Genomic DNA, 25,338 nt, shown 5'->3' with positions numbered 1-25,338 from the left:
ATGCTGAACAAGTCCCACTCTTTCACTCACAACTTACAAAACTTACTTCAAAGGCTGAACACTCCAAAGTTTGCATTCTGCATCTGTGTGCACTTTTTGTCTGCTTTTTATTCCAAGCTTTGGAAGGATCAAATATCAAAACACAACACACAAAACAAAGAAAAAAGGAATAAGCAAACAAAATGCTTCCCGCTGAATATTTCCATTCCTTCAAAAGCAACACTGCAATGGCTATGAGAGGACAGCTGAAACGTAGCAGTCAAATGACTTTTGCTGAAAAGAAATAATTTGGAGCAATTTCAGGGAATTCGACTTTGCTTGATGGAAACACAGCCCTCCACAAATTGCATGCTGCATATGGACAGTACACTCTGCATACTCTGTTCAGTTTAAGTAGCTACAAAAGACTGTGTTGCACATGCATGAATGACTAAGTTGGCTGCGTTGTGAACTGTGTGCTGACAGAGCGCACGGGCTGAAGCAAGGGCTATGCAAGAAGGCAGCTTCTCACCTGGTTTTTTGACAACTCCCAATAGCGAAAGGATCCTACTACCCAGTGCCCAGCCTTGGTACCAACTGATGAATGTGATACTGTGTATGCAGCATCTTTACAAGACCATGCTGAGTCGTGATCCTGCACTGGATGGTTCTACATCTCTTACATAAATGCGCCTATAATAGAGGGAATGGTTTCACTTTCCCCCTTTGCAAAATCCAACATTAGGTTCACCGTTTGATATTCACACAACCACCAGCAGAAGCCTGCACAGGGTGCCCATCAGCAAAACACAAGCCTCTTGCTTAAAATTAACACCATTTCAGTTTTGTTATTCTCCTTCAGCTCTTTTCTAATTATTTATTTCTTCTTTTTTAAAGAGAACAACTTTTGGCCCAGGAGCAAAAATGTAGTAACTCTCTCGTAAGCATTACTTTACTGTGTACCAATGAAAATTACATCCTTGAGGTCTTGGAAGGCACAGTTATACCCTTTTTGCATATAGATTGTGCATTACTTGGGGAGCTGGGTGGGGAGGAAGGCTGTGTTGTATATATTTGTTCTGGCTATTGTTTATGCAGGTCTGACTGAATGAAGGAACAGTGGGTATCATTTCAATTTCTGATGTCAACATCAAATTACTTATTTAATTTCATGCCTGGCGAAGCATTGTATAGCTACACGCAGAATCATTTCACTTCATTTGTTATGCTGTGTTTTCTTGGCGATTGGCTTGCCTTCCAACTGACAGCTTTAATTACGACATGAATTTGATTGCACTGCCGAGGAATTAACATAATGCAACAAAGCATTTAAGCACCCAACCTTAGACACACAAACACACACATACACACCCTCACACACACACAAAGCAGCGGCAACTGCAGCTGATCAGCTTCTGGCACACACACACAGCTTTGCTGGTGTTATCCCACTTTAGATACAGCCAAGATTACTGGGGATATTCTGGAGGAGGAGAAGCGCTCCGGATTTCAAAGCACATAACCCAAAGACTGTTTCTTAATTTATCTTTCTTTGGGCTTCAGACAAAGGTGGGAGGGAATGGGAGGCAGAGAATTGCACGTCTCGTACTGAGGCAGGAACCATGAGCCATCAAAAGTATCACACTGCTGGGTGCTGAGACCTTTCCTGCCTGCAGACAGCAGCAGAGCCATGGGCAGGGCACGCTGGGACTGACTCCTGCCTCAACCACCTCACTGGGACTTGTTCTAGAGGGTGAAGTACACAACACAGCAGATGCACACAGCTACACAACAGCAGGGAAATAGGAGCTCTATGGAAGGAACCTGCGAGCTCTGCTGTGACCCTTCATGCTGGTGAGAAATGGTGTCATCATTAAAAAAGAAGCACCGCAGTCCCACTTCCCGTTCTGAGCTAGAACAATATTCCAGACAGAAAGATGCCAGCGCCGTTGCTGAGTTATTTCTCCCAGTGTGTGACTTCTTGTTCAGCAAAAAGAGGCCAGGATTCCATGCTGCTGCTGTCGATAGGAAGAACTGCACTGCCCATCTCCTTCAGGAACATCTTTTTCAGTGCCCATCTTTTCCTGAGCATCCTCTCTCATCAGCAGCCTGCTCCCAGCAGTGCTGAGGACGCCTGGAACAGCCTGCACACCCTGTCCTCCCAGAGCACACTCGCACTGCCACTGCATCCCAAAATGATGAACAAGGTCCGTTTCGCAACCATCACATTTTTAACAGGACTAGCAATGAGCTGAGAGGCGTGCACAAGCTTCAGATCTGCGCCAGGTCAGGAACTGAGGGATGTGTGCCATAGAAATGAGTTCTTGGGTTTGATTTTGATTAGTGGGATGGTGGGCTGAATCCCCAATACTCTGTGCGTTTACCATCTAGGTCTGATGCAATTCTCACATTTCCCTCCAGTGATCTCTTGGCTGCTTGTAAAACACGGCTAAAAGGAACCTCATGCACTCCAAAGCAGGACAATTCAATTAAATACAAATACATACAGAAACAGGAAGAAAAACAAGTTGACTGAGCTCCAAGCTGTGGCAAAGCGCTGCCATCTTGTCTCCAAGCAAGATCTCAACAAAATGAATTCTACTACTGGCAAGATTTTGATGAGATTAAATTGACTGCAGCACCCTATATATAAAGCAGGAGCAGCTCTCCAATTTCTCCTTCAGGCCCCTGGAGCTACCTCTGCCCATAAAGGAAAAAACAAGTTGGTATTCCAAAAAATACAATAGGGGGTAAAAAGGGTTTATGAAATGGGATTCGGACGGGGAGATGTATTAGGGGACTGGCAAATGCTTGCAAAGGAGCACTTGGGCAGTCGTTATCCCCAGTCTAGCAGAGGTCAGCCTGCCTGCTAATTATGTTCTCTCGCAGAGGTGTGTGCGGATGTGTGCCTGTGCACACACGTGGGGGATGAAGAGAAAGGAGCCGATGGAAATCAGCTGCATTGCATTGTATCTGACAAGAACATAGGATATTCCCCTTCCTGCTCTCTGATGCTATTTCAAGCCTCATTATGGGAAAAGCCTCCTGTTTAACCTGGTCTTTTCACTGAATTATCTTCTTTTCATTTTTGACCACTTCTCTTGAAAACGCTGCAAATTACCTGCTTGGATCTCATTAGCCTGGAAAAGAGTCATCCCTCGTAAACACATTTTGCATCAATCTGCGTTACCCAAGGACTGTAGGTACATTTACAATATGCAAAGTTGAAAGATATCTGACAGGAGAGGGAACGAAGACACTGACATGCCAGTGTGTAACTGGATATTCATTATACTGTCTCCCTCGTTCTGCATCTGTCACTAAGCTATCACTTAGGCTCCACATTAAAGCTCACAAAGCTAACATTTCTATTTCAACAGCTTACTTAAAACTAGGCATTTGAAAATTGATCATCCACCTAGACTATATGCTCTTCATTCATTATACATATTTTCATGCAGTAGCCATCTTACAATGCTGTGGGGCAGTATCAGTGGAGATTCATCGTATTTCAAGTCCCAGCTTTGCTTTCTGACCTCAGGGCTAATCTGTCTGGAGTATTACCTTTTTTTCCCTTCAATTTTAAGCAGAATACACACTTGCTGTATATTGTTTCTGAGCATTTTTAAAATCAGGATCTTCAGAGAGAGGTTGGTCTTCTGGCTGTACTTTTTATTCTGGATAACCATTTGTTGTAACCATTAGAACAACTCGTTTCTTCCAAAAAAAATCAAACATTTAACCTTATTAAGCTAATGATGCTTCTTGGTGCATACAAGCACAGTTCAAGGTGGGTTCTCCCAAAACTAGATACGAAGCAAAATATGTCTTTGCATGGCCCTGTCTAATAAAGTAGGGTGTTTGTCTTCAGAAGAGAGAGAAATGCAGAACAGTATTTACTTTTCTTAATCAAAAGGGTCTGGGAGAGGCAGAAGGCCAACAAAGAACACCATACCTCCCAACAGCTTGTGAAATCTCAGCTGAACTGGCAACACCAGAACACAGAAAGATACGTTTGTATTGCAATCGGTTATCAAAGCATAAAGGAACTTTCTTATTAAGCGAAATGTAAATTATGCATAATTTTACTTTAAAATATATGTTTTCACACATATTTGAATAATGTTCCTTTTCAGCAACCTGTGAATCCCTGTGCCCTCTCTTGGGTGTAGCACTAAGGAAGTTGTGCTTTTTCTCCCCTTCCTTTTAACCTGCCATAGTGCCAAGACAAACACAAACTACTGGGAGAGTATGAGAAGGGAAAAAAGGTGTTTAGAGGAAGGGGAATCAGGGCTCTGTGCTCACAGCCAGGCCTGGCACCGCACTGCTGAGAAGCTCCAGTAGAGCCTCAGAGCTCTCCATGCAGAACACTTGCAAGGGAGCAGTGAGATGAAATCAAAGCCAGCTTTGTAAGGAGTGGTGTGGTGGTGTTTTTTTTTTGCTAGAAGGTGCTCTGTAGTTGTGAAGTTCATCTCTTCTAAGCTGCCACAGGGCTCAGAGCAAACTGGCAAAACTGACAGGCTGATGGTCAGCTGCCATCCACTGCTACCCATACTGAGCATTTACTCACTGCCTCCTCCATTCTCCTCTTCCAAGGGCACCTCATAGCACTGAGGCTACCCTCACCTGGAAGCTATGAGAGCAGGATCTGAAGTGTGTAACTCGATGCACTCTTAAAGGATGGTTATAGCAGAAGAATGGGCCCCTAAAATAACGTGATAAAGGGATGAGGAAAGAGAGCACAACAGATTTTAGACCTTCACTGAGAAAACCAAGTGGCTGTTCCAGCAATACGCACAACTCAGCAAAAATGGCTAGCTGTATGCCTTCAGGCTTAAATTCACACAACAAAATGTATCCTTTACAAAGGTATTGCTTTTAATGTGTGCTCAATTCCATTTTATTGGATTGGCCTATACAGGACACCATCTGGTATCTGTCATCCAAATCTACATGGACATGCTATCAATAAAATCCCCATTTCCAAAATGTGGGTTAGTTAAAAGTAGGGCCAGATTGCTGGCTGATATAAATTAGTCTGACTGATGCAGCTATGTTTTTACCAGCAAAGGATCTGACCTACAAAATCCCCACTTTAGATACTCTTTTGGGACAGACGCTGTCTTTATATTCTCTGTTGCAAAGCATGTAAGCACAGAGGACAAAAAGCCATGAATAAAACACTCAAGGATTGTGATGGTACACATAATAAATAAGAATCTAATTGCAGCAACAAAAGATTTCTGTATTTATTCATATGTCAGAATAACTCACGCGTGTCATTAGTGAATGGGCAGCATGCTTCACTGGAGAAAAGCATTCTCTGTAGAGCTGCCATCTTTAGGCAGAGCAATAAAGGCAGAGCTTATGCTATTGTTGGCCGTGTTATATCAGTTCATCAGATATAAGTTATACCAGAATCTCTAGACTTACTTTCCATAAAGACAGTATGCATTAGAAATGCATGAAGAAATGCATTATTTCCCTTCCCCAAACCGGGGCGAAAAGAGGCCATCTCACTTCTCGACTATGCAGAGTACTGTAACTTCATTAAGTGGCCTTCAATTATTTTTGAATGAATGAGCGTTTCCACACAGTCAGACACTGTACCAAGCTTAATGAATTTGACTGAACTGGGACAGGTGACATAAGTTACTTCTTCCCCTTTCGCTCCTGAAAGCGAAGGGGATTTTAGCAACAAACCGTCCCACAGACAAAATCCTGTTACAACTCAGGGCCCTCTGAAACTACACCAGGGTCAAGCAGAACAGCATTTGGCTGCAGGAGCTTTACTTACATCACTGAGCCTTTCCCGAGAGCTACTTCGATGGAAACCTTTCGATTCCCCGCTGGCGCTTTCACTGTCACTGTCTCGGCAGCTGTTCTGACCTGGCTTGAGCTGCAAAAAAGATAGAAAACAGAGAAAGGAAGAGTTTAGCCTGGCTCAGGTAAGTCCCCTGCTCTTGGTGCACGACAGCTCCCAAATACATTGAAGGAGGAAATCTGCACATCCCAAGGAGACCACAGAGTAGAACCATCATTTTGTGACCTTCTAGTTGTCTGAAGTTATTTATGCTGTAGAAGATGTTTTGTAAAGTTACCATCAGAACAAAGAGCACCTGGGATCAATCCCTCCTTCTTTACAGCGTTGAGGATCTCAGATCAATGGAAATCTCCCAAGGGGATGGAACGGCCTTTGCTTCACTCATTCCTAACAACATTGCCTTGTACCATAAAACCTTCTTGGCTGACCTCAGAGTTCATAAAACACAGAACCATGGAATGGCCTGGATTGAAAAGGACCACAATAAGCATCCAGTTTCAACCCCCCTGCTATGCACAGGGTTGTCAAAAAACATGATCTATTTATCAACTATTAGATTGCTTTTGCTTTTCAAATCCTTTTTAACGAACATTACTGGCATGGTAATGCATTGAAAAACAAAAAAATAACGAGCTACATATTCAAGACAATTGAGAACACACCTGCATATTGTGCAGGCCAATGGCATTGTACTGAAATGAGCATCTCCCATACACGTACATTATACATAAGCCCACAATCACATACACATATATACTGCAAGAGGATGATATGACACCTATATCTGCTGCAGTGCTGGCACTGTACCCCTTTCTTCTAACACATCTTTCCTTATATATTGCTAGCACTTTTTAAAAGCTAGCTTTAACCTTTTGAGTGCCTTGTTTGAACTGACTATGATAAAATTGTTTATTTTAGAGGTTAATGCTGACAAAAAGTCAATTTCAGAAATTTAGATTTAAAAGCACAAACTAGAACTGCTGGCAGCTGAAGCAAATGAGGAGAAAACAGCGATGTTCCTAATGAGTTTATAAGGCAGCTATGATTGCATTCATAAAATAAACACTACCATATTTTGTAGTAATTTCTATTCAGACTGTACATGATTACAAGAACCACACTCATCTCCATTTCACAACTGGTGACCGAAAGTTCTTAAGCCATGGATTTTCTCCACCATCCTTTCCCCACTTCTCTCTCTTCTCATTTCATTCTGGTTCACCCACAAACACGCTGCACAAGCACACGCAGAAATACACACTCTCTTTCAGAGGCTCAAGGCACACGCTTCTGTCCTATACCCCAGCCACACACATCACTCCTCTCCCTCACTACAGGAATACACTCAGGAATATCCTCACTCCAATGGTTACCATCAGTTTCTCACAATCACCGCAGCCAGTTTGGCAACAGCAAACTTCATATGTGGTCTGGTGTATGCAAAACTGCTTAACCTTCATCTCTTCTCATTTGGTAAGAAAAAAAAACCAAATTGAACCAAAAACGTTCAATGCTGAAAGCATTGAAATGCTGAGAGCTTGATGCTCTTTCACATTACTTTCTCCAAGATGTGACTAAGGCTAAGACCTGCACGGCCTACAAGAGCTCTAAATCTTAACTGGGATTCTTGTGTCTTGGTTGCATGTTGCACCAGAAAACAACTCTATGGGTATCCTCTGGGGGTTTTTATTCCTGATCTTGTGGCATCTTTTCAGCCATAGATATTAGGAGGAAGTTTTTCACCCAGAGGGTGGTGAGGCACTGGAACAGGCTGCCCAAGGAGGCTGTGGATGCCCCATCCCTGCAGGCATTCAAGGCCAGGCTGGATGTGGCTCTGGGCAGCCTGGTCTGGTTGGCGACCTGCACACAGCAGGGGGTTGGAACTGGATGAGCACTGTGGGCCTTTTCAACCCAGGCCATTCTGTGGTTCTGATAGGTGTGATGACAGCACAGCAGGGTGATGTTTCTTGACATTATCCAATAAAAAGCCAATTCACAGAATCATAGCGTCACAGGGACGGTGACTCCACCACCTCCCTGGGCAGCCATTCCAGTGCCTGACCACTCTGAGAGAAAAAGCTTTTCCTCATGTCCAAACCTAAACCTCCTCTGCTACAACTTGCGGCCATTTCCTCAGGTCCTGTTTGTTGCCTGGGAGAAGAGGCCAAACCCCTCCTCATCACAGCCTCCCCTCAGGAAGTTGCAGAGAGCAGTGAGGTCTCCCCTGAGCTCCTCTTCTCCAGACTGAAAATTCCCAGCTCCCTCAGCCGCTCCTCGTAGGATCTGTGCTCCAGACCCCTCACCAGTTTCGTTGCCCTTCTCTGCACACGCTCCAGGGCCTCAACATCTTTCCTATAGTGAGGGGCCCAAAACTGGACACAGTACTGGAGGTGCAGCCTCACCAGAGCTGAGTAGAGGGGGATGCTCACCTCCCTGCTCCTGCTGGCCACACTATTTCTAATGCAGGCCAGGATGCCACTGGCCCTCTTGGCCACCTGGGCACGCTGCTGGCTCATGTTCAGCCAAACATCAACCAACACCCCCAGGTCCTCCTCACAGACATCCAGCCACTCATCCCCAAGCCAATAGTGCTGCATGGGGATTCAGTCATATGGAAGTTAAGCCAGTGGGCATTTAGAGCTGCACAGTTCATGGTACAGCAGCAAAGTCACAACAGACACCCAGAACACTGAAGAAGCTGCAGGAAACTCAGCAAACTCACCCAAACCCTGCACCTCCTCCTTCTGCAGTGAGAAGGTCCAATGCCTGGCAAAGATTTAAACTGAGTAAAAAAAAAAATTAAAGAAAAAAAAAAAAAAAAAAAGCCAGTTTTGGTATTCTCTATCAGCCATAAGAAAGGACAAAGTACACAGAACTCAGATGAACAACTGAGTTGCAATGCATGAGCATAACTGCAAAAAAATAATAATAAAAAAAAGGCACAACAAAATGCACAGCTGTACTCTCAGCTCAAAGAAAACACAAGAACTTGAGCTATTTGTCAAACGTTTACAATTTAATAAATAAACAAAATATTCCACAGCTCAGCCAGAAAGCCTCAAGTAAAAACATTTTTATTTCAAATGGAATGGTTTATCAGACAGATCTAATAGATTTAGGTAATATTTTTGGCGGTAGAGAGGATAACAAATTCAAGAAGTCTAATGCTCCATATATAACTCCCAGATTTTATCTGGGACCTCGATGTGCTGTAATTATGTGGTCCCAGGTTTAAAATTTAACCACCCAAAGGAAAATGGATCAAGTTTCCCTGACTCAGCCTTTTGTCAACAGCTGCTCAACGATGGTTTTTCCACTGCTGTTGTAACGAGGAAGAAAGAGGGGAGGAAGAGGACAGGGAGGAGAAGAGACACAATAGGTGTCATTCTTCTGGAAACACCTCACAAGCATTAAGGGATACAACCAAGGTATCCAAATCTGAAACACTGTAGGAACAAAGTGCGCCATACAGACCAGATGGAAAACTCAGAAGTAAGTCCAAGTTCAGATTTATAAGCTTTTCATGTTTTCCTTTCTTTCGTTCTGAGTTCCTCCATACGCCAAACTGTGGAGAGTTTAAATTTTATTGCAAAATCCATCAATCTGTGCTAAATTAAAAAATAATAATAATAAAGCATGGAAATGTGCCCACTGTCTTATACAAGAACTTTGTTACACACAAACGCACGTGAGAACACTTCATGTGGACGCGCAGCGGTTCGTTTTAGCCTCCTCATACAGATTCTGCCTCTTAATATGATGCTGAAATATCAGAAATGCTAAGAAAAGATCTGTAAGACTGGATTTTCAGCCAGCTGGTGCCTGGTGCGCTGCCCTGAGGCACATGGCATCCCTAAAAAGCTTCCCCCGCAAATTTAAGTTCTCCTGCATGGAAGACATCTCAAGTGCTCCATTCACAGGTCTTGCTCCTGTACCAGTCCTGTCAGGGTGACCAATGAAAAAACAAAGCCAGTATGGAACTCTTGTGGTTCTTACACCGTGTCTGACTGAGGGCTTTCCAGCATTTACACAGGTTCTTCTCACTTGCACCGAGCAAGGAACAAAGAAGGGATGGCAAAAAGAAAGTGCGGCTCCACACTTGCGATGGCAATGAATATCCACACACTGGGCTCTCATGAAGGTCTCACAAAGAGAAAAAGCAGTTTTTTCAGTCCCAATCCCCAAAAACATGGAGCGCTGCCGACTCACAAAGACCTCAAGGCCTTCCCAATGGGAGAAGCACAGCAATGAAGCCAGAACTGGGATGGCACTGGGCACCCCAGTTGACACCCACATCTCCCCATCTTCCCTTTGTATTGGTGGGGATACCCAGTATCACCTCGCTGTATTTCTAGAAAGCTTTTCTCCTGCTGTACAACCTATTGGTTTGTATTGTCTTTAAGTTTGTTGGACAACACTGGAAGTCAACTGGATAGCTGTTGTGAGGTTTTTTATTTTTTTATTTTTTTTTTTTTTATTTTTTTAATGAAAAGGAAGAAAAATCAAATAAGCTTTGGCAGGACAGCTGCCAGCAGAAGTTTGGCATCAGGTTTTATTTCTGATTCTATCTCCCCACACCTCATTCCCTCTCCAGAAACTGAAAATAATTGCAGGCTCTGTGTTCCTTCTTCCCAATTCTTCTTTTTGATGCTGAACAATCAAAGGTTTTCCCATGGATTTTCTTAACAGAAATCTGATTTGCACGATTTACATCAAACTGGCAGGAGTGAATGCAGAGCTCCAAATAGTCCTGACTAGATGACGTATATACAATTACAAATCCAAGTTTCTTTTCAGAAAATTAAAAGGGGACAGTCACAAGTTATCTCCACGGTCATTATGTCTTTATTTGCTTATTTATTTATGTGGGTATGTATTTACTTCTGATCAACAGCCTTTGAGCTACTGAGAAAAGCAGTACTGAGGTAGCCACACTCGTAAGTAGCCATCCTTATAAAAAAGACACTGAGGCCCTGGAGTGTGTCCAGAGAAGGAGAACAGGGCTGTGAGGGCTCTGGAGCACATGTCTGATGGGGAGCAGCTGAGGGAGCTGGGATGGGTCAGAGTGGAGCAGAGGAGGCTCAGGGGAGGCATCACTGCTCCCTGCAGCTGCCTGAAAGGAGCTGGTGGGATGGGGGTCAGCCTTTGCTCTCAAGTAAAAGTGCTTGGATGAGAGGTGATAGCATTAAGTTAAGTTCAGGTTGGATACTAGGAAACATTTCTTCTCAGAAAGAAGTACAGGCTGCTCAGCAAGTAGTGGGGTCACTGCCCATGGAGATGTTTAAAAAAAGATTACGTGTGGCACTTGAGGCCACTGTTAGTGAGCATGGTGGGGATGGGTCAGCAGTTGGACATGATGATCCTAGTGGTCTTTCCCAGTCTTAATGATTCTATGATTCCAAGGAAGCATTTTTTGCTTGTGGTGGTCATCAGCCAAAAATCTCCTGTCTTGACCCCAACCCAGAAGAACTTCCATCTTCTCTCCCTGCCCTGCCAAGGAAGGAAGGAGAGGGAGGTTGTGTGGTTGGGCACTGGCAGGGGAAGGTCACCTGGCATGGATGAGTTCCTTGCTGAAGAACATTCAGCCGATCACAATGGTGCAAACCACCATGGACATATCACTGTGCTTCCCTGCAGGGCAGCTGCACCATGGGCTGTACAGATAGCAGTGCCATAGTGCTGTAATTACTACAACAGTTGCATATTTCTGGGAAATGAGGAAGGGATATGGGATGTAAGCCATAAAAGTTAAGGATAACCCATAACAACACAGCTCTCTGCTGCCTTTTGCCTCAGAAAGGAAAAGAATGAAGGACAGTGACAGTCGATCACCTTAAGAGGCATAAGGGAGAATAAAATGGCAGCTGAGCCCCCAAAGTACAGGGAGCATCACCCTCTTGAGACCACAGTCTGCTTTGCTGGATCCCTAAGCCACTTCAGATAATTCCATAGCAGCAGTGCCTGGTTAGCACGTAACAAAAAGCAAAATAAATAAATCTGCAGAGAATTTAGCAAAAGCCTTTTTCACAGAGCTTAAATATTGTGTCAAAAACACCCTAATGTGGCTGTTCTCAGCTTGGATTTTTTTTTTTTTTAATATATATAATATATTTTAATTTAAAACCCCGTACCATTTGGCAGCAGTAAATCCAAGCTATGGTATAGTTTTGAGGCGCCTGAGCTTCCACACCATATGGAATTAAAGGATTATTTCACTACATTATACTTTAAAGTTATGAATACTAACGCTTCTCCATGTTATAGTGCTGCCAGCAAGCTAAGCCTTTACCAGAGCCCTGGAGGAAGAGGACACCTGCTCTCCAAGGGATGGCATAACCCTACTGCAGGGAGGGGAATTAGGCTTTCAGTTCTGCCTGTCATTCTTTATTTATACGGCTTTTGCAAGGCCAAGATAGTCTAAAACTTGTCTGATCCAGCTTCTACCTGGAAGAATATATTCTTGAACTCAGATCGGATGGTGAACAGACCCATAATTCCTGCATCAGAAACGTTTCCTGACTCCAGAAGTCTCAACAGGTACAGCCTCATCCTAAACCCACAGCAGAAGTCTGTCACACCTAACGCAAGGACATTTATATCTGCTCCTCCATATACAGAACTTCCCTGCACTCGCTCTCTAGGCTTTCCCTAGCAGCCTAGACTCAAGGCTGGCTCTAAAATGTGAGTTTTTGTTCCTACTGGGAATCACTGATTCTTCCCCAGAGCAGCAGACATGCATCTAGGCAGAAGCACCAGCACACAAGGCAGTTGCCCATGGCTGCTCTGCTCCAAAGGCCACCAAAGGAGCAACAGCCAACTGTGCCTGTGCAGAATACGCTATGGTCAGGCAGCCAGAGATGCTTGCCTACAATAGGGAGAGTAGGAACAGATGGACCACTGAAGCCTCTTTAGCATCAGATGTCTCTAATGCCATAGCTTAAGCACTGGGAGCATCTCCAGCCCCCAGCTGCAAAGCTGACCCATCAGATCCCTGACAGGTTCAACACACTTGTTTGTCTTCCAATGTCAGTGTGTTCACATGCTTGGAGGAGACTGGTTTTGATATGCTTCCAGGAACAAAAGCCAACTGTAGTTCCCACCAACCCCCCCTCACTCATCAGGGTGGAAAAACACCAGCAAATTAAAACATGTACTGTAGCACTATCCTGCACTTAAACACATTTTTCACCTCAAAATGTGGTATCTGTTTGATTTCAAAACATGATAAGTCATGTAGAAGCATAATTGATTCGAATCAACAAAGCTACTGATTATAGAAATGAGAAGTAGAACACGAGCGAATTGAAGGGCGATGAGGTAGAACACTACAGGGCACTGCTTTTTATAGGATATCTGGAAAACAGAAGGAAACATTTAACTCTTCTAGTCAGCTGAGCTTCCACAGACGTACATCTCAGCACCTGAACTACAGCCTTGTCTGTATGACTGCAGCACACAGCCCCATAGGCACAGCAGGAACATCCACTGAGTGCTGCCTAAGATGTCAGGCCCCCTCCTACCCAACCAAAAATCCACACTCAAAGCATCTTCTATTAGTCAGAGAACAGCAGCAAATTTCACGCAGGGCTCGATTTTTAATTACCAAATAAATACCTTCTCAATGACTGAGAACAAATCTGATTGTATGAGAACAAATAAAAAGAGAACTGCATAGAAAGAAAAAAAGAATCCAGGCACGTAAATCCAGGCCTGTTACTTGTGATTAAAATAATGATTAAAAGCTGTCACTTAGATACTTTCATTTAAATCTAGCTACTAACACAAATCAGACAAATACAAGTCACACAGCACTTGTATCTCACCCAAAGCTGAAGTTCTGAGCAAGAGCTCTCCATCACACTCCTAGCAAAGCTTTGCTCACTGCCACAATAGCTGTCCGGATAGCTAAAGAAAGCAGCATTGCAAGGAAAGCAAATGAGAGGTGAGGTAACGAGGAGGAAGAATATTTACACTGCACAACTTTAGGCAGTAAATACGAAAAAAGAATTCACAGCGAGCATGGACTCTGAAAAATATTAATACAAAGACATTTTTCACACCAGGGAAGAAAAATGTTGTTACCTGAGAGATACAATAAAACATTTGGAGAGGCTCTCTGTGCATGTCTTGATATTTAATCTTAGAACAACTGATGCACGTGCTCTGAGAAGCTGCCAACACCAAGGAGCGGGGCCATGTGCCACCACCTGGGATCTGATGCCCTCCCCAGAAGATGAAGCTAGTTCATTTGGCATACCTGTGTGGCAATGTGAGGGAAAGCAACAGAGTGAAGATGTTAGCTTTTGTTTCTTTGCTGTCTCTACTGAGAATAGAACGTTATTTTCCTGAATTTTTTCCATGAAAAGCAAGAATGAATACACGTGTCTTCCTATTTCTGTCAACAACAAATCGAAATCTAACAGAATGTGGACAAGTAACTATAGACAATTACCTAATTAGCTCTGTGATACAGAACTACAGAACAAGTCCATCAGAAGCACTGGAGGCCATTTCCTGCTGCCATACTCGCTCAATACGTCAGAGCAGAGGAACTCATCCTCTAATGCCCCAAATGGAGGAGATCCTCCTGAAAGAAGCAGCTACACCCGCTCTTCTCCTAAGGACAATTTGGCTATCTATCTAGCACTGCAATTGCAGCAACACCAAGGGTTCGTGTTCTGTTCACAGTAGCAACAGCAGAAGCAACAGAGGCTAAGAATAAACAGCATCCTTGCCAAAGCGGGGGTGGGGGGTAAAGAGAACGGGCATTTATTTCCAGATCCTCTTCTCCTTCATTATATGCTTGGGCAACCTTAGATATATAGCACACAGAAGGTACTCTGAAGTAGCTCTGTAGCTCTATTTTATCTAAGTTACACAGAGAATGCAGCCCATCATTTTTTTTTCCATGCTGTTTATACAGAAATCAAAGATAAATTTGGCATAAACTCATCACACCCCAGAATCATACATACATTATACAATATATAAAGTGTAACAGACTTGCTCTGTTCCCCAGCTCCTGTTAGGAGTGGTATCAAACAGCAAGCTGTTGGCAATTGCAACCAATGAAGCGTATTTCAGCACACTTTAAAAGCTGAATTGCGAAAAAATATAGGCTTCTTCTGACCCTTTGCATTTTGATGGTTGCACAGTGAGAAATATGGCCTTTAAAATTACACCTTGCAAAGCGCTCCATTGTACCAATCAATCTCCCCACACAGCTCCCAGACTCGCAGAATACGAAGAGAAGGATAAAGAAGGAGGGTCCAGCTGATGTGCTCAGAGGCAGCCAAAGCCAGGACCCGTCAGGGTGGAACCCACTTCTCCCTCTCAGTATTTCCTCAGCCCCCATGCTGAGCTCATTTGTAACCCACCCTGGATGTGCTTGCAGGGTTCTCCCTGGGCAGCGTGTTTGGGAAGGGTCCCTTTGGACCACTAACAAACCCCTGGAGCACAGCTGCTCAGGTGCCCACTCTGCCTGGTACAAACCTTGTCTGCACAGACATACCAACCACGCTCATATTCTGACCTACACGAGGCACAAGTCCTACATGTTTATCAGCTTAAGCTCGCACTTTGTATGTCCCGAATAACAGATTTTAAGTTCCGTGGGCAAAGACGTGACCTTTTAATACAGTTTGATCCGCAGGCACGTCCTACCAGGGGCAGTGCACGTGTATTCCCTCAAGGGCCTCCCCTAGCAGCTGTTTTTTGCGGTTGCCCTTAAGACGGCTCCTTCAAAAGACATGGAGAACCAATTGGCAGCTCTACACCAACACTGCAGGTGAGGAAAGCCTTTTTCTCTTGGCAACCCTGAAGGACTCTTCTCAGATCCTTCTCGCTAGGCTACAACCAGCTGTTGCTAACAGGTCCAGAATGCAGAGTCAGGGCTCTGTCAATCCTCACCCCTAGAGCTCTGAGGAGTTCCTGTTTCTGTTGTACATGAAGGACAGGTGAGGTAAGAAAGCAGAGGCAAAAGGAGAACAGAAATACTATCCCATTTCGCCCAGTGGCTGGACATCCAACTCCCTAAAGGCTTCGCTTGGCCCCTGGATGCCTCTGACACACGCAACTTATTTAAGAAATACCAAAGTATGTAAGAAGATGAACCAAATCACTCGATGATTTCTAAAGGTCCCTTCCAACCCCTATGATTCTGTGATTCTGTGACAGGTTCAACAGCACAGCAGCTCTCTGCAAATTACAGCCTGTTTTAAAGAGGGAAACATTAAACCAAGGAAGGCTTCTGTAGAGTTCGACAGAGTTCCACTCATTGCAAGGCCAGAGTATGGTCACTTCTCATGCACAGAGGAGCTGCAAGATGAGACGAGATGTTTCGGGAACACCTAGGGGTATGAAGCAGCTCCATGAATGGAGCCTGAAAAAGACTGAAGGGCCAATACTCACCCACCTGAATTAAGCTACAGGTCTTGTCAACCTTTTTTCCCCTCAATGCAGGCCCCTAAGCTGACACCCAGATAACACTGCAGAAGTAAACAACCGATTTGAAGGAGGAAATATCAGTATTCAGGGGTGGACCTCAAGATGTTTGCCACTGTTTACTTAAAAAGAGCCCTGTTATTTCACAGTTCGATATAAGCCCAGAATAAATATTTAATAACTTGGTTGCATAAATAATGATTTGAAGGTTGAGCTATTGGCTTAAAAATATAATGCTATTTTAAGCCGTTTAACTGGCCAGCCATATAAATTATTCAAGATTTAAAAGTCATCCTGTGGTCTCTGTACAAGGAGAAAACTAGGAAGTTGTAACTATAATGACAAAAGCAGGGCAAGATCAATCAAACCACATGATCTCTAACACAAACAAGCAGCAATTAAGCAGCAATCAAGACCAATATGACTGTGGTTGATGTCCTTTTATGCCAATACTCTCAGTCCAGAGAACAAAACTTAATAACGTTTTGCAATTTATCAAGGGAACCATAACTCTGCTCCCTGTGACTTGGCCAAGAGGCTATTATGATAGCATTTCTCCTATAATTTAATAATGTGATGGAACGGAGGGGGAAGAGTAAAAGCATTTTTGACATATAACTCACGTCTCTATGTATTGTATTTTCCCCTTGCTTGAATGATGGAAGCAAAAGTCATAATAATATACCTCAGCATCAATTTGTTAGCAGGAAAGGGGAGCTGAAGTATCTGGCAAAGAAAATCTATTTGAAGAAGCACAGAAGGGAAGGGAATGAACCATCTGAATTCATTAGCAGCTGTCATTGATGTGGAGATGAGTTTAGAGATGAAGAGAAGCTAGTCATCACAAATAACTCAGGAGAAAAGCAAAGGGAGGAACTGTTGTTTAAGTTGTTTAAATCTGGATTAGCTCCTGATAGATGGCAGGCTGCCACTTCCAGGAACTCTTGTGCTGTGTGCTCCGCCTTCGGTGGAGAGAAGCTGCTTGAACCAAGTGAGATATTGCAGCTTTGGGGCGCACAGATTGCTGCACTCCTGGGTGCCGCTGTGCAAAAGCTCTGCCTGCAGTCTGACTTCAAACCTCGTTCAATGCTGGCCCTGGACACAAGAGCTGCAGCTGGTTTGACAAGTTCACAACGCCCTACAACTCTTAGCAACAGCAGTTTCTTGGGGCTTCTTGGTGCTTTGTGGGGTTTTTTGTTTGTTTGTTTTTTTTGCCTTTGCTTTAATTATTTTTAGGTTTTTTTTTCCTGTTTCTCCCTCTTCTTGAGAAATAATGTAAAATATACTGCAGCACCATGCCTTCAAGTTGGGACTATTTTTCCCAATTAAAGTAATGAGTTTTCATATTGGCAAATATCAGAAAATCTCTTGGTACATTACGGAGCCCATCCCTTGTCAACAGTGACCGAAGGTGATTTAGTGTTTGATGGATTTGATGAGTTGGCTGCCTCAGTTCAAGTCCCAAAGCAGCTCTGTTCTCGAGGACACCATTTGGCAGCCAGTGGTGCAAACCCTTGTGCTGGCAGCCAAGGAACCAGGCAAGATCCAGTGCTGCTGCAAGAGGAACGTTCCCACCGACTTCGTGGGATGCTGAATCCATTTAGGGAACTGGGTTCCCTACTACGGTTGACTACCAGACCATTTGTGCACCTTACACCGATTAAAAATGAAGTAACATCTCACCCATATGCTTTAAAAACATTTTAAACTCACCCATCTTAAAAATACATACTCAGTAAGAGGAGTTCAATCACTGTTTTAAGGTAAGTGAAGAAAACTATAATACAGGACTACTATCAAATTATGGTCAGTTGAATTAATCCTCATCCTAGCATTCAATAATTTTTGAAGTGATTATTCAGGAAAAGGTCAAAAATCACTTGGAAAGATATGTTAATGGCTCTTTAAGTGATGTTTAGATGTGCTGAATAAATTTTCACACTTAAGTCATGTATAGCAATCATCACAAAATGTATTATAATGTGCTCTTCACAATGGCGAGCTGCGCTCAGAATATACATGCCTCCCCACAAGACAGCACTTGAGCACTCAAATTCATCTCAGTGGAGTAAAAACAATACACACCTCTTTACTATTACATTTGAGATACATTCACTGAAGCATGGCCTGCAAGAGCCCCACTGACTGTTCATCTACATGATAAAAGCGAAGAAAACAACAACAACAAAAGGAAAATAAGAAAGTCCCCCCCAAAAATGTAACTTCCCAAAAGCTCCATGCTAAGGAAAATGAAAAAGAGTTGCAAATAACTGCAAAGGAAGGAAGACAAAGCTCTGCGCTGATGGATCTACTTGGAACCCCTTCCACGCTTTGAAATATTTGGGCTTTAAAATGACCCACAAGACTTAAAAATTAAGTATCAGCATGTGAAACCGTACCATATTACAGTTTAAATCAACCATTACACAGGCTCAGCAAGCATCAGCACACTCCATCTATGCACTAAAAAACGTCAGTTTCTCCTCGGTGAACAATAATTTGTGAAATAAAGCAGGCATGCAAAATATGGGTGGCAGGCAGCAGACGCAGGTATTTGGGGCACCAAGGTGTTTTAAAATTGTTCTTCACTGGTGCATCCAGCACCCACTGAAATCTCAGCTGATCAAAGTTTCGCAGACAAGGAGGGAAAAAAAAAGCCCACAAAATTAATAACTATTTAAGTATTCTGTTTCATCATGATAACAAACAGATGGTTTTAATATTCTAGAGGCTAATTTCTGAACAATTAAAAACACAGCAAGACATTAACATCTAATGAAACATTTTAACTACCAGTATATGCATCTGCCATTAATTTCCACACAGTAAGGTCTTGGTTCTCTTCAATCTGTTCTTTATTAAGGAAAGTTTTTCCACTCTGAATTTAGTGAAGTAGAGAATTAACAACTGTTTTCAATCAGCAATCAGCATGATATTTCGCCAGCGTGCATTGAAACCGTCCACACTATCAGACATAAATTTACTCCTATGATGGCTTTGATCTGCACACTGAGTAGAGATGTTGGAAGGGAATTCATTTTCTAATTCCATTTTCATTCAGAACATATGAATTAACCCCTCACAGATCCGATGCTCCTTTTTATCTACTTGAGACAAAGAAGGACTTAAAACGTTACAGCTTACGCATTACTTACAGCCTAGCCAAAAACAAATGCACTTTTTGGAGGCAGCAAAAGCACTGCCATGCAAACTGCACTGAAATAAAAGTTCTTCAAAGGCAACTAGATCTGATATTTATGAGCTTCTAATTTATATTTTCCTTGCTCATTTGAGATAAGAACACAGGTTAGCCTTCATCAAAGCTGTAACCATACAAGAACCAGTTGCTATAAAAAAAGAAACCTTTCTACCACAAACACCAAGATATCTAATTCATGCATTCCCTAATTAGATATGCAGATTAGAACTACTGATGGATTTCCTGCAGGCCTTCACCAATTTGACAGGTTATGATTTAAATTAAGCCTATGCAAGTCATTCTCTTCGATCTCAGGGTATGGCAAAAGGCTGATGTTATTCAATATTTGTTGTCATCACCTAGCTCCTGTAAGAATGAAGCCAGTCAATAAATACCCCAAGGAATAAATGCAGACATCCTCTCTGATGAGCTTGAGTAGCTTGCTTGCCTTTCATTAAGCACAAATATGTAGGCAGCTCAATATGCATCTTTGGTTTTCAAAAGGGTTAAGCTAGTGAGTAACTCACAATGATTTTAACAGGAACCACATTCTGTCCAGGTTCCTGTTTTGCTTTTAATCATGTCGTTTATGTAAACACTGAACTGCAAACCCAAGCTAATAAACATTGAAAAAAGCCTTGACTAAACACAGGTTTAGAGAAGGAGTCAACCTTCTCTTGGATTCATTTCATGGAGTTCAATGACAGTTTCATGGTGCGCCAAGAAATGTTGGTAATGGAACTCTGCAGAACAAGAGAGACCCACATCCCAGCTGCTGCTTCAAGGAAAGGAAAAATAGGGACATGCATGCGAGCCTTCTGCAGGCCTGTGGATGCCCTACTGATGGGACGTTCCTTGTTTCAAGACATCTTCTCCCTAACTGATGCCAGAAACAGCAGGCTGGGCTCAGCACACATCCAGCAATAGCTATGTATTTCCATACACATACTTCAGCAACAGGCCATCTACAGCAAAAGCACCTCACATCCTCATCCAGTCCTGCTCCTCGTGACTGCATCTGTCTCAGAGGCTCAGCCTGAACAACGCAGCCTCTGTGTCTGCACTACAGGTTGCCTTTGTTGAAATGTTTTTTTTACAGGTTAAGGTCCAGATCCAGAAAGGCCCAGAATGTCCACAAACCCATCTGCAATCCAGTTTTTCCAAATCTGGAATCAGAACAGTAGTGAGGTATGAAAGGACATGAAAGATTAATCATTCAACTTGGAGCGCTGTCATCACGCTCAATTTCAAGGATTAGGGCTGCGAGTTTCCGATGTGCTTTACAGACCCCATTGAAAATCAGTGAGCTTTTGGCTCAGTTTTTATCCACTTTGGGTTCGATGAAACAGGGCTGAAGCGGAGTCCCTGGGGAGGCCATATGGGATTGCTAGAGACCTTTCCAGCCAGTCATATCTGGTTCAGAGAAACGTGCGCGCTGAAATGAATGCACTGGGAGTTTGCCATGTAACCATTAGCCATACAAGCACCATTAATACACCTCAGAGACGCTGCCTTATTTTTATGTCAGACAGCTTCAGACTAACGCTGTACTTAGTGAGGATAGCACAATATTAAAATGTGACTTTCATACTTTTTATGCTCCAACTGCCTGGATCTACTCTTGGCACGCTACAAAAATAATACTTTTATGATTCCGTTTTTCCATGAAATATTTATAATACAGCTATTGAGTGATGGAAGTGCCAGAATATTACTATTGCTACACTTGAATTCCTGGAGATTGTAAGCTTTTGTTTGGTCTAGCAGCATGAAGGAAAAGCGTCCTGCTAAACATCTGTCTCTCGCTGGGGAACCACATGGGAAATAAAGACTTTGGGGCAGCATTGCCTCAAGTATTTGAGTACTCATCTTACCTACTGCAATTTGTGAGAGCCAGAGAGACTCACCGTTATAAAACTGAAGAAAAACACAGAGATAGAGACTCAAGTGGTCCCACTGCCCATCACTTTGGGCACAGAAAGGACAGAACTGCATCTGCATTGCTCATGCCACACGGAAAACCCAGCCCAAACTGTAGCTAAAGACACCTGGTGAAGTCTAAAACCTCTGGGATGAATATGAGCAGTGTTTCACCGACTACACTTGGAAAAAGCTATCCTTCAGGTTTCAGCTGCATCTCCTGCCTGCACCATTGCTTCTCGTCCCATCTATCATGGACACACAGAACGGATTTTTCCTCTTCGCCTTGTGTTTGAGCACTGCTATCAGTATCTTCATTCCATCTTCTCCTTTTAAAACCACACTTCCTCAATTCTTTCAAGTCTACCTTGATGTTAGATTTTCTCTGTGTACTCCACGCATTCCCCTCAACTATTATTTCCCATTCTGAAGGTGAGAACCTGCAATAATCATTAGGAATTATATAATCATAAAAATCATACTGGGATAAAATGTGTTTTAAATGAAATATATCAGCCTTAAAAGTGCATTAAAAACCGTGCTCTTTGTTTAGATAATTGACTATGCTCAGGCACGCTCACTTTTGGAGATCAGTCTTAAAGACACCTGAGATGTATCTCAAGTGATCACCTGAAGCGTTCACAGCACCGACCCTTTGTACGTACATCTCTTTCCTTCCCAGAAGTGCTGTTAACTCATTTTATAAATAATATTAGATCTCCAAAAGATACTTCCTGAACAAAAGAAATAGCTACAGGTAGAGACAAGCTGCTTATAGAAGGAAGGCTCGGGAAAGGCTTTGTTAAGTTCTCTGCAGCTTGATTTAGATCTCTCCTCGTTCAAAACCCTACACAAAGCACGTCTTCTGCTATGTATTAAAACTTTTCAATAGAAACATTATTTTGTAATAGGGTTTTTTAAGCTGGAATTGATAGGACAAAGCTTGTCCTTGTGGTACTTCCAGCTGGAATGCATTTGCTCGAAGCAGCTGTCATTGAAGTGATCTGGAGAAACACTTGAATTCATTTTGGCCACTTTCAAATATCACTCAGAGATGCCCAACAGCCCTGATCTCCTTGCCAGGCTGCTCTGTGTGCTGTATTTCTTTACAGCAAAGCATTGGAACAGAACGAAACCTATTTGCCACGAAGTGTCCTGGTTAGGCAGGAACTGAAGATTGCATGTGGGATTTTTGGGGGTTCGTAAGCCTATTTTACAAAACTGAAGTAAGGAATGATGAAGGAGGGTCTGCGACAGGCTGAAGTCTGACTTCAAGAGCTCTGCGCGAAAGCTGGAGGAAAGAGTGAGGCATGGAAGAGCCATTGGGGTGGCTGAAAGGTAGAGTTATTTCCTTCCTTTTAAGGCCACAGAAATGCCATGCTGTCAACCTCCGGTATCCCACAACAAACCATGGCAACAGCTGCCTGGCTCTGTAGTAATAAACTGAACCAATTTAATAGCTTTTATTGTTCTGCTGTGATGTTTGAGCGCAACCACTTCTTCCCTCCTAGGACTCCCGAGCCCGCAAGGGCAGCAATGAGAGAAGATCTCATTTACCTAAAAGCGCTTATAAATTTTTAATTTGCTTTAACAAGTAAATTAACAAGTCCCTCATTCAGGCAAGTTTTATGGCCTCTTGCCACTTGGGGAGGGCCATAAAAGTTTTATAGATAATCCAGAGCTACTGAGATTGCTCATAATAAATTGTCTGTTTCCTGTTATTTTATCAAACCACTGGGCTTCTAATGACTTAAAGTCACAGCTTCCTTATATCTACGCTTTTTATGAGCCCATATTTATAAACTGTAAAGAATATCTTAAATTATACTAGGCCCCTGCTACTCATTACAAAGCTAGCTTTTTTATTGGAGCCAACCTTCCTGCTCACGCCCACCTAATAAATTCTAAGGGATTTAAGGGAAAAAATTCTTTTTGGAGATAGCATACCGCTTCTACATGCTATTTTAAGACACTGTGTTAGCCAAGGTTTCATTAAGAAATACTTCGAAGTGCCTGGAACTCCCTGCTCTGATTTCTAGCAGTTTTCAACAATCTTCTGAGGACATCAAGCACCGCAGACAACGTTACCCACCCAGCTGGGATTCAGGTTCGGGAAGAGCCAGCACTCATTGGAAAGGCACACTGTTTTCGGAGGGAGAACGCTCCCTCCAGTCAGTGCTGTCTACTCTCTGGAGCACCACTGATGCCCCTTACCCACAGAAGCTCACACAGCGCCATGTCCTCGCCTACGGCACCACGCAGTCACACAGCATTCAATGACAGCGCCCAAAGCAAAAACCCTTCAGCACGCTCAGCTCACAGCCCTGCCAGGTCCAGCAACCAGGGAACCCTGCTGCTGAAGTTGCAGTGCTGGGTCTATTCATAGCATTGAAGCGCTCACGTTGCCTATACCCTCAGGCACCTGATCTGTAGGTTGGTCCCTTATACAGAGATGAGAAATCATTCCGGAGATGACACCGGCACCAAGCCTGAGTGCCCACAATATCTTTGTGGAGGTTTCTTTCTTTCCTTCTTGACTGCACAGAGCTTAAGGAAGCCAGATTTTTAACAGAGGCTTGTCTAAGTGAGATCACCTCGCTGTTTTTCCCTCAACCTCTGCTGTGGGAATAACGCGACAAAGCAATAAGAAAAATCATTGGGGTCACATTTCCTAAAGTGATATATTTGGAGTGGAGGGTAAAGGAGGAACGAAGGAATAAAGCTGCTGCAGATTCTGTCCTCCAGAGAGCCAAGCACTGCAGCTGGATTAAAGCCTAAAGTTGCTCTGATGCTTGTGCTGGTTGAAAGGTACAGCAAAAGGGCACTGGGATAACAATATATTAAAGGTAAATATAATCAGCACTGTTCACTAAACACAGCATAATGGAAACCTGAAAGTCCTTCAACCATAGAGAACACCGAACTTGCATAAAAAACTACCTTTCTGTGAAATACAAGCCTTTGTAACTGGAAATTCCACTGCAAGTTGAGATGGTCAGCCTTTGCTCAACAGAGATTTTTGGCTAAATGGGAAATTCCAGCAGGATAGGCAAGTTCAAAATAGAGCTTTCATAAGAGATGCAGGAGTGGGTGCTAAATCCTGGGATGTGCCATTACCTGAAGTGCTGAGAGCGCTCCAAGTTTTATTTATTGATTTTTTCAGTTGGAAAGTGCCATAGATTCACATCTCACAATATCACCCCAGATTAAGATCCATTCTGTAATTACAGCTGTGCCTGCGTACCTTCATTCTTTGATGTTACAGTTGCTGTTATGGTCCACTAAAAAAAGGCTGTTAAGGCAGATACTTGTTGCCCAGGTATCGGGGTACGTTAAGTAAGACCTTGTGCAACTGAACCTGGCAATAACCATAAGTACAAGAGATATAGGAAAACAGGCCATAAAACCTTCACCAAATGATGACTGCGTCGTGTTTCCTCATAAACATGCACACAGACGAGCAGGACTGAAAATACAGGCAAATGCCATACACCACATTTGGGTTTTGCTCCTACAAGCTCAGAATGCCTTGAAATGGCATGGAAACAACTGCTAAGCACCCCACAGGTCACATCTTTCCAATTCTGCAAAGTCCTTTTGGGTGACTGAAAGCCTAACTAATGCCATCCAACTTACTTAAGAGGCGGAAATTTGACTTAACTGTGTATGTAAAAATTGAATTAAAACAATACTTCATGCTTCCCTACCACAGCATATCCAGTGTCCCACTCTTATTCATTAAGGGTGTATCTTACCTCGAAATTTGAGCATTAACCATTTATTTGATCACTCAGTAATGAAAGCATTGAACAAACAAGAAGACTCATGGAAAGAAGATCAAGAAACAATATCCAGAGGAAACGAACAAGTACATTTCCTTATGACATCATGAAGTCTACAGGCAAATTCCTGTTATCTGCTCCCTAAGATAAGAGAATGTAAGAGCGATGCACAAATGTTTCAGTGTGTGGTC

The 25,338-nt window shown here is 43.0% G+C and overlaps 1 protein-coding gene across 6 annotated transcripts in view; it reads right to left on the bottom strand.

Annotated features, from left to right (window-relative positions):
• Nucleotides 1–25,338, bottom strand: part of AUTS2 (activator of transcription and developmental regulator AUTS2) — a 658,144-nt gene that overhangs the window by 377,487 nt on the left and 255,319 nt on the right. For all 6 annotated transcript variants that reach the window (XM_052688467.1, XM_052688465.1, XM_052688464.1 and 3 more), the window contains one exon: nt 5,777–5,878. In XM_052688467.1, coding sequence (XP_052544427.1) covers nt 5,777–5,878 — 102 coding nt within the window. The remainder of the gene's footprint in view (nt 1–5,776; nt 5,879–25,338) is intronic.

Source organism: Tympanuchus pallidicinctus, unplaced genomic scaffold, assembly GCF_026119805.1.
Source record: "Tympanuchus pallidicinctus isolate F22 unplaced genomic scaffold, pur_lepc_1.0 scaffold24, whole genome shotgun sequence".
Lineage (NCBI taxonomy): Eukaryota > Metazoa > Chordata > Aves > Galliformes > Phasianidae > Tympanuchus > Tympanuchus pallidicinctus.
Note: the sequence above shows the minus strand (reverse complement) of the source record. Positions and strands in the feature narration are given on the sequence as shown.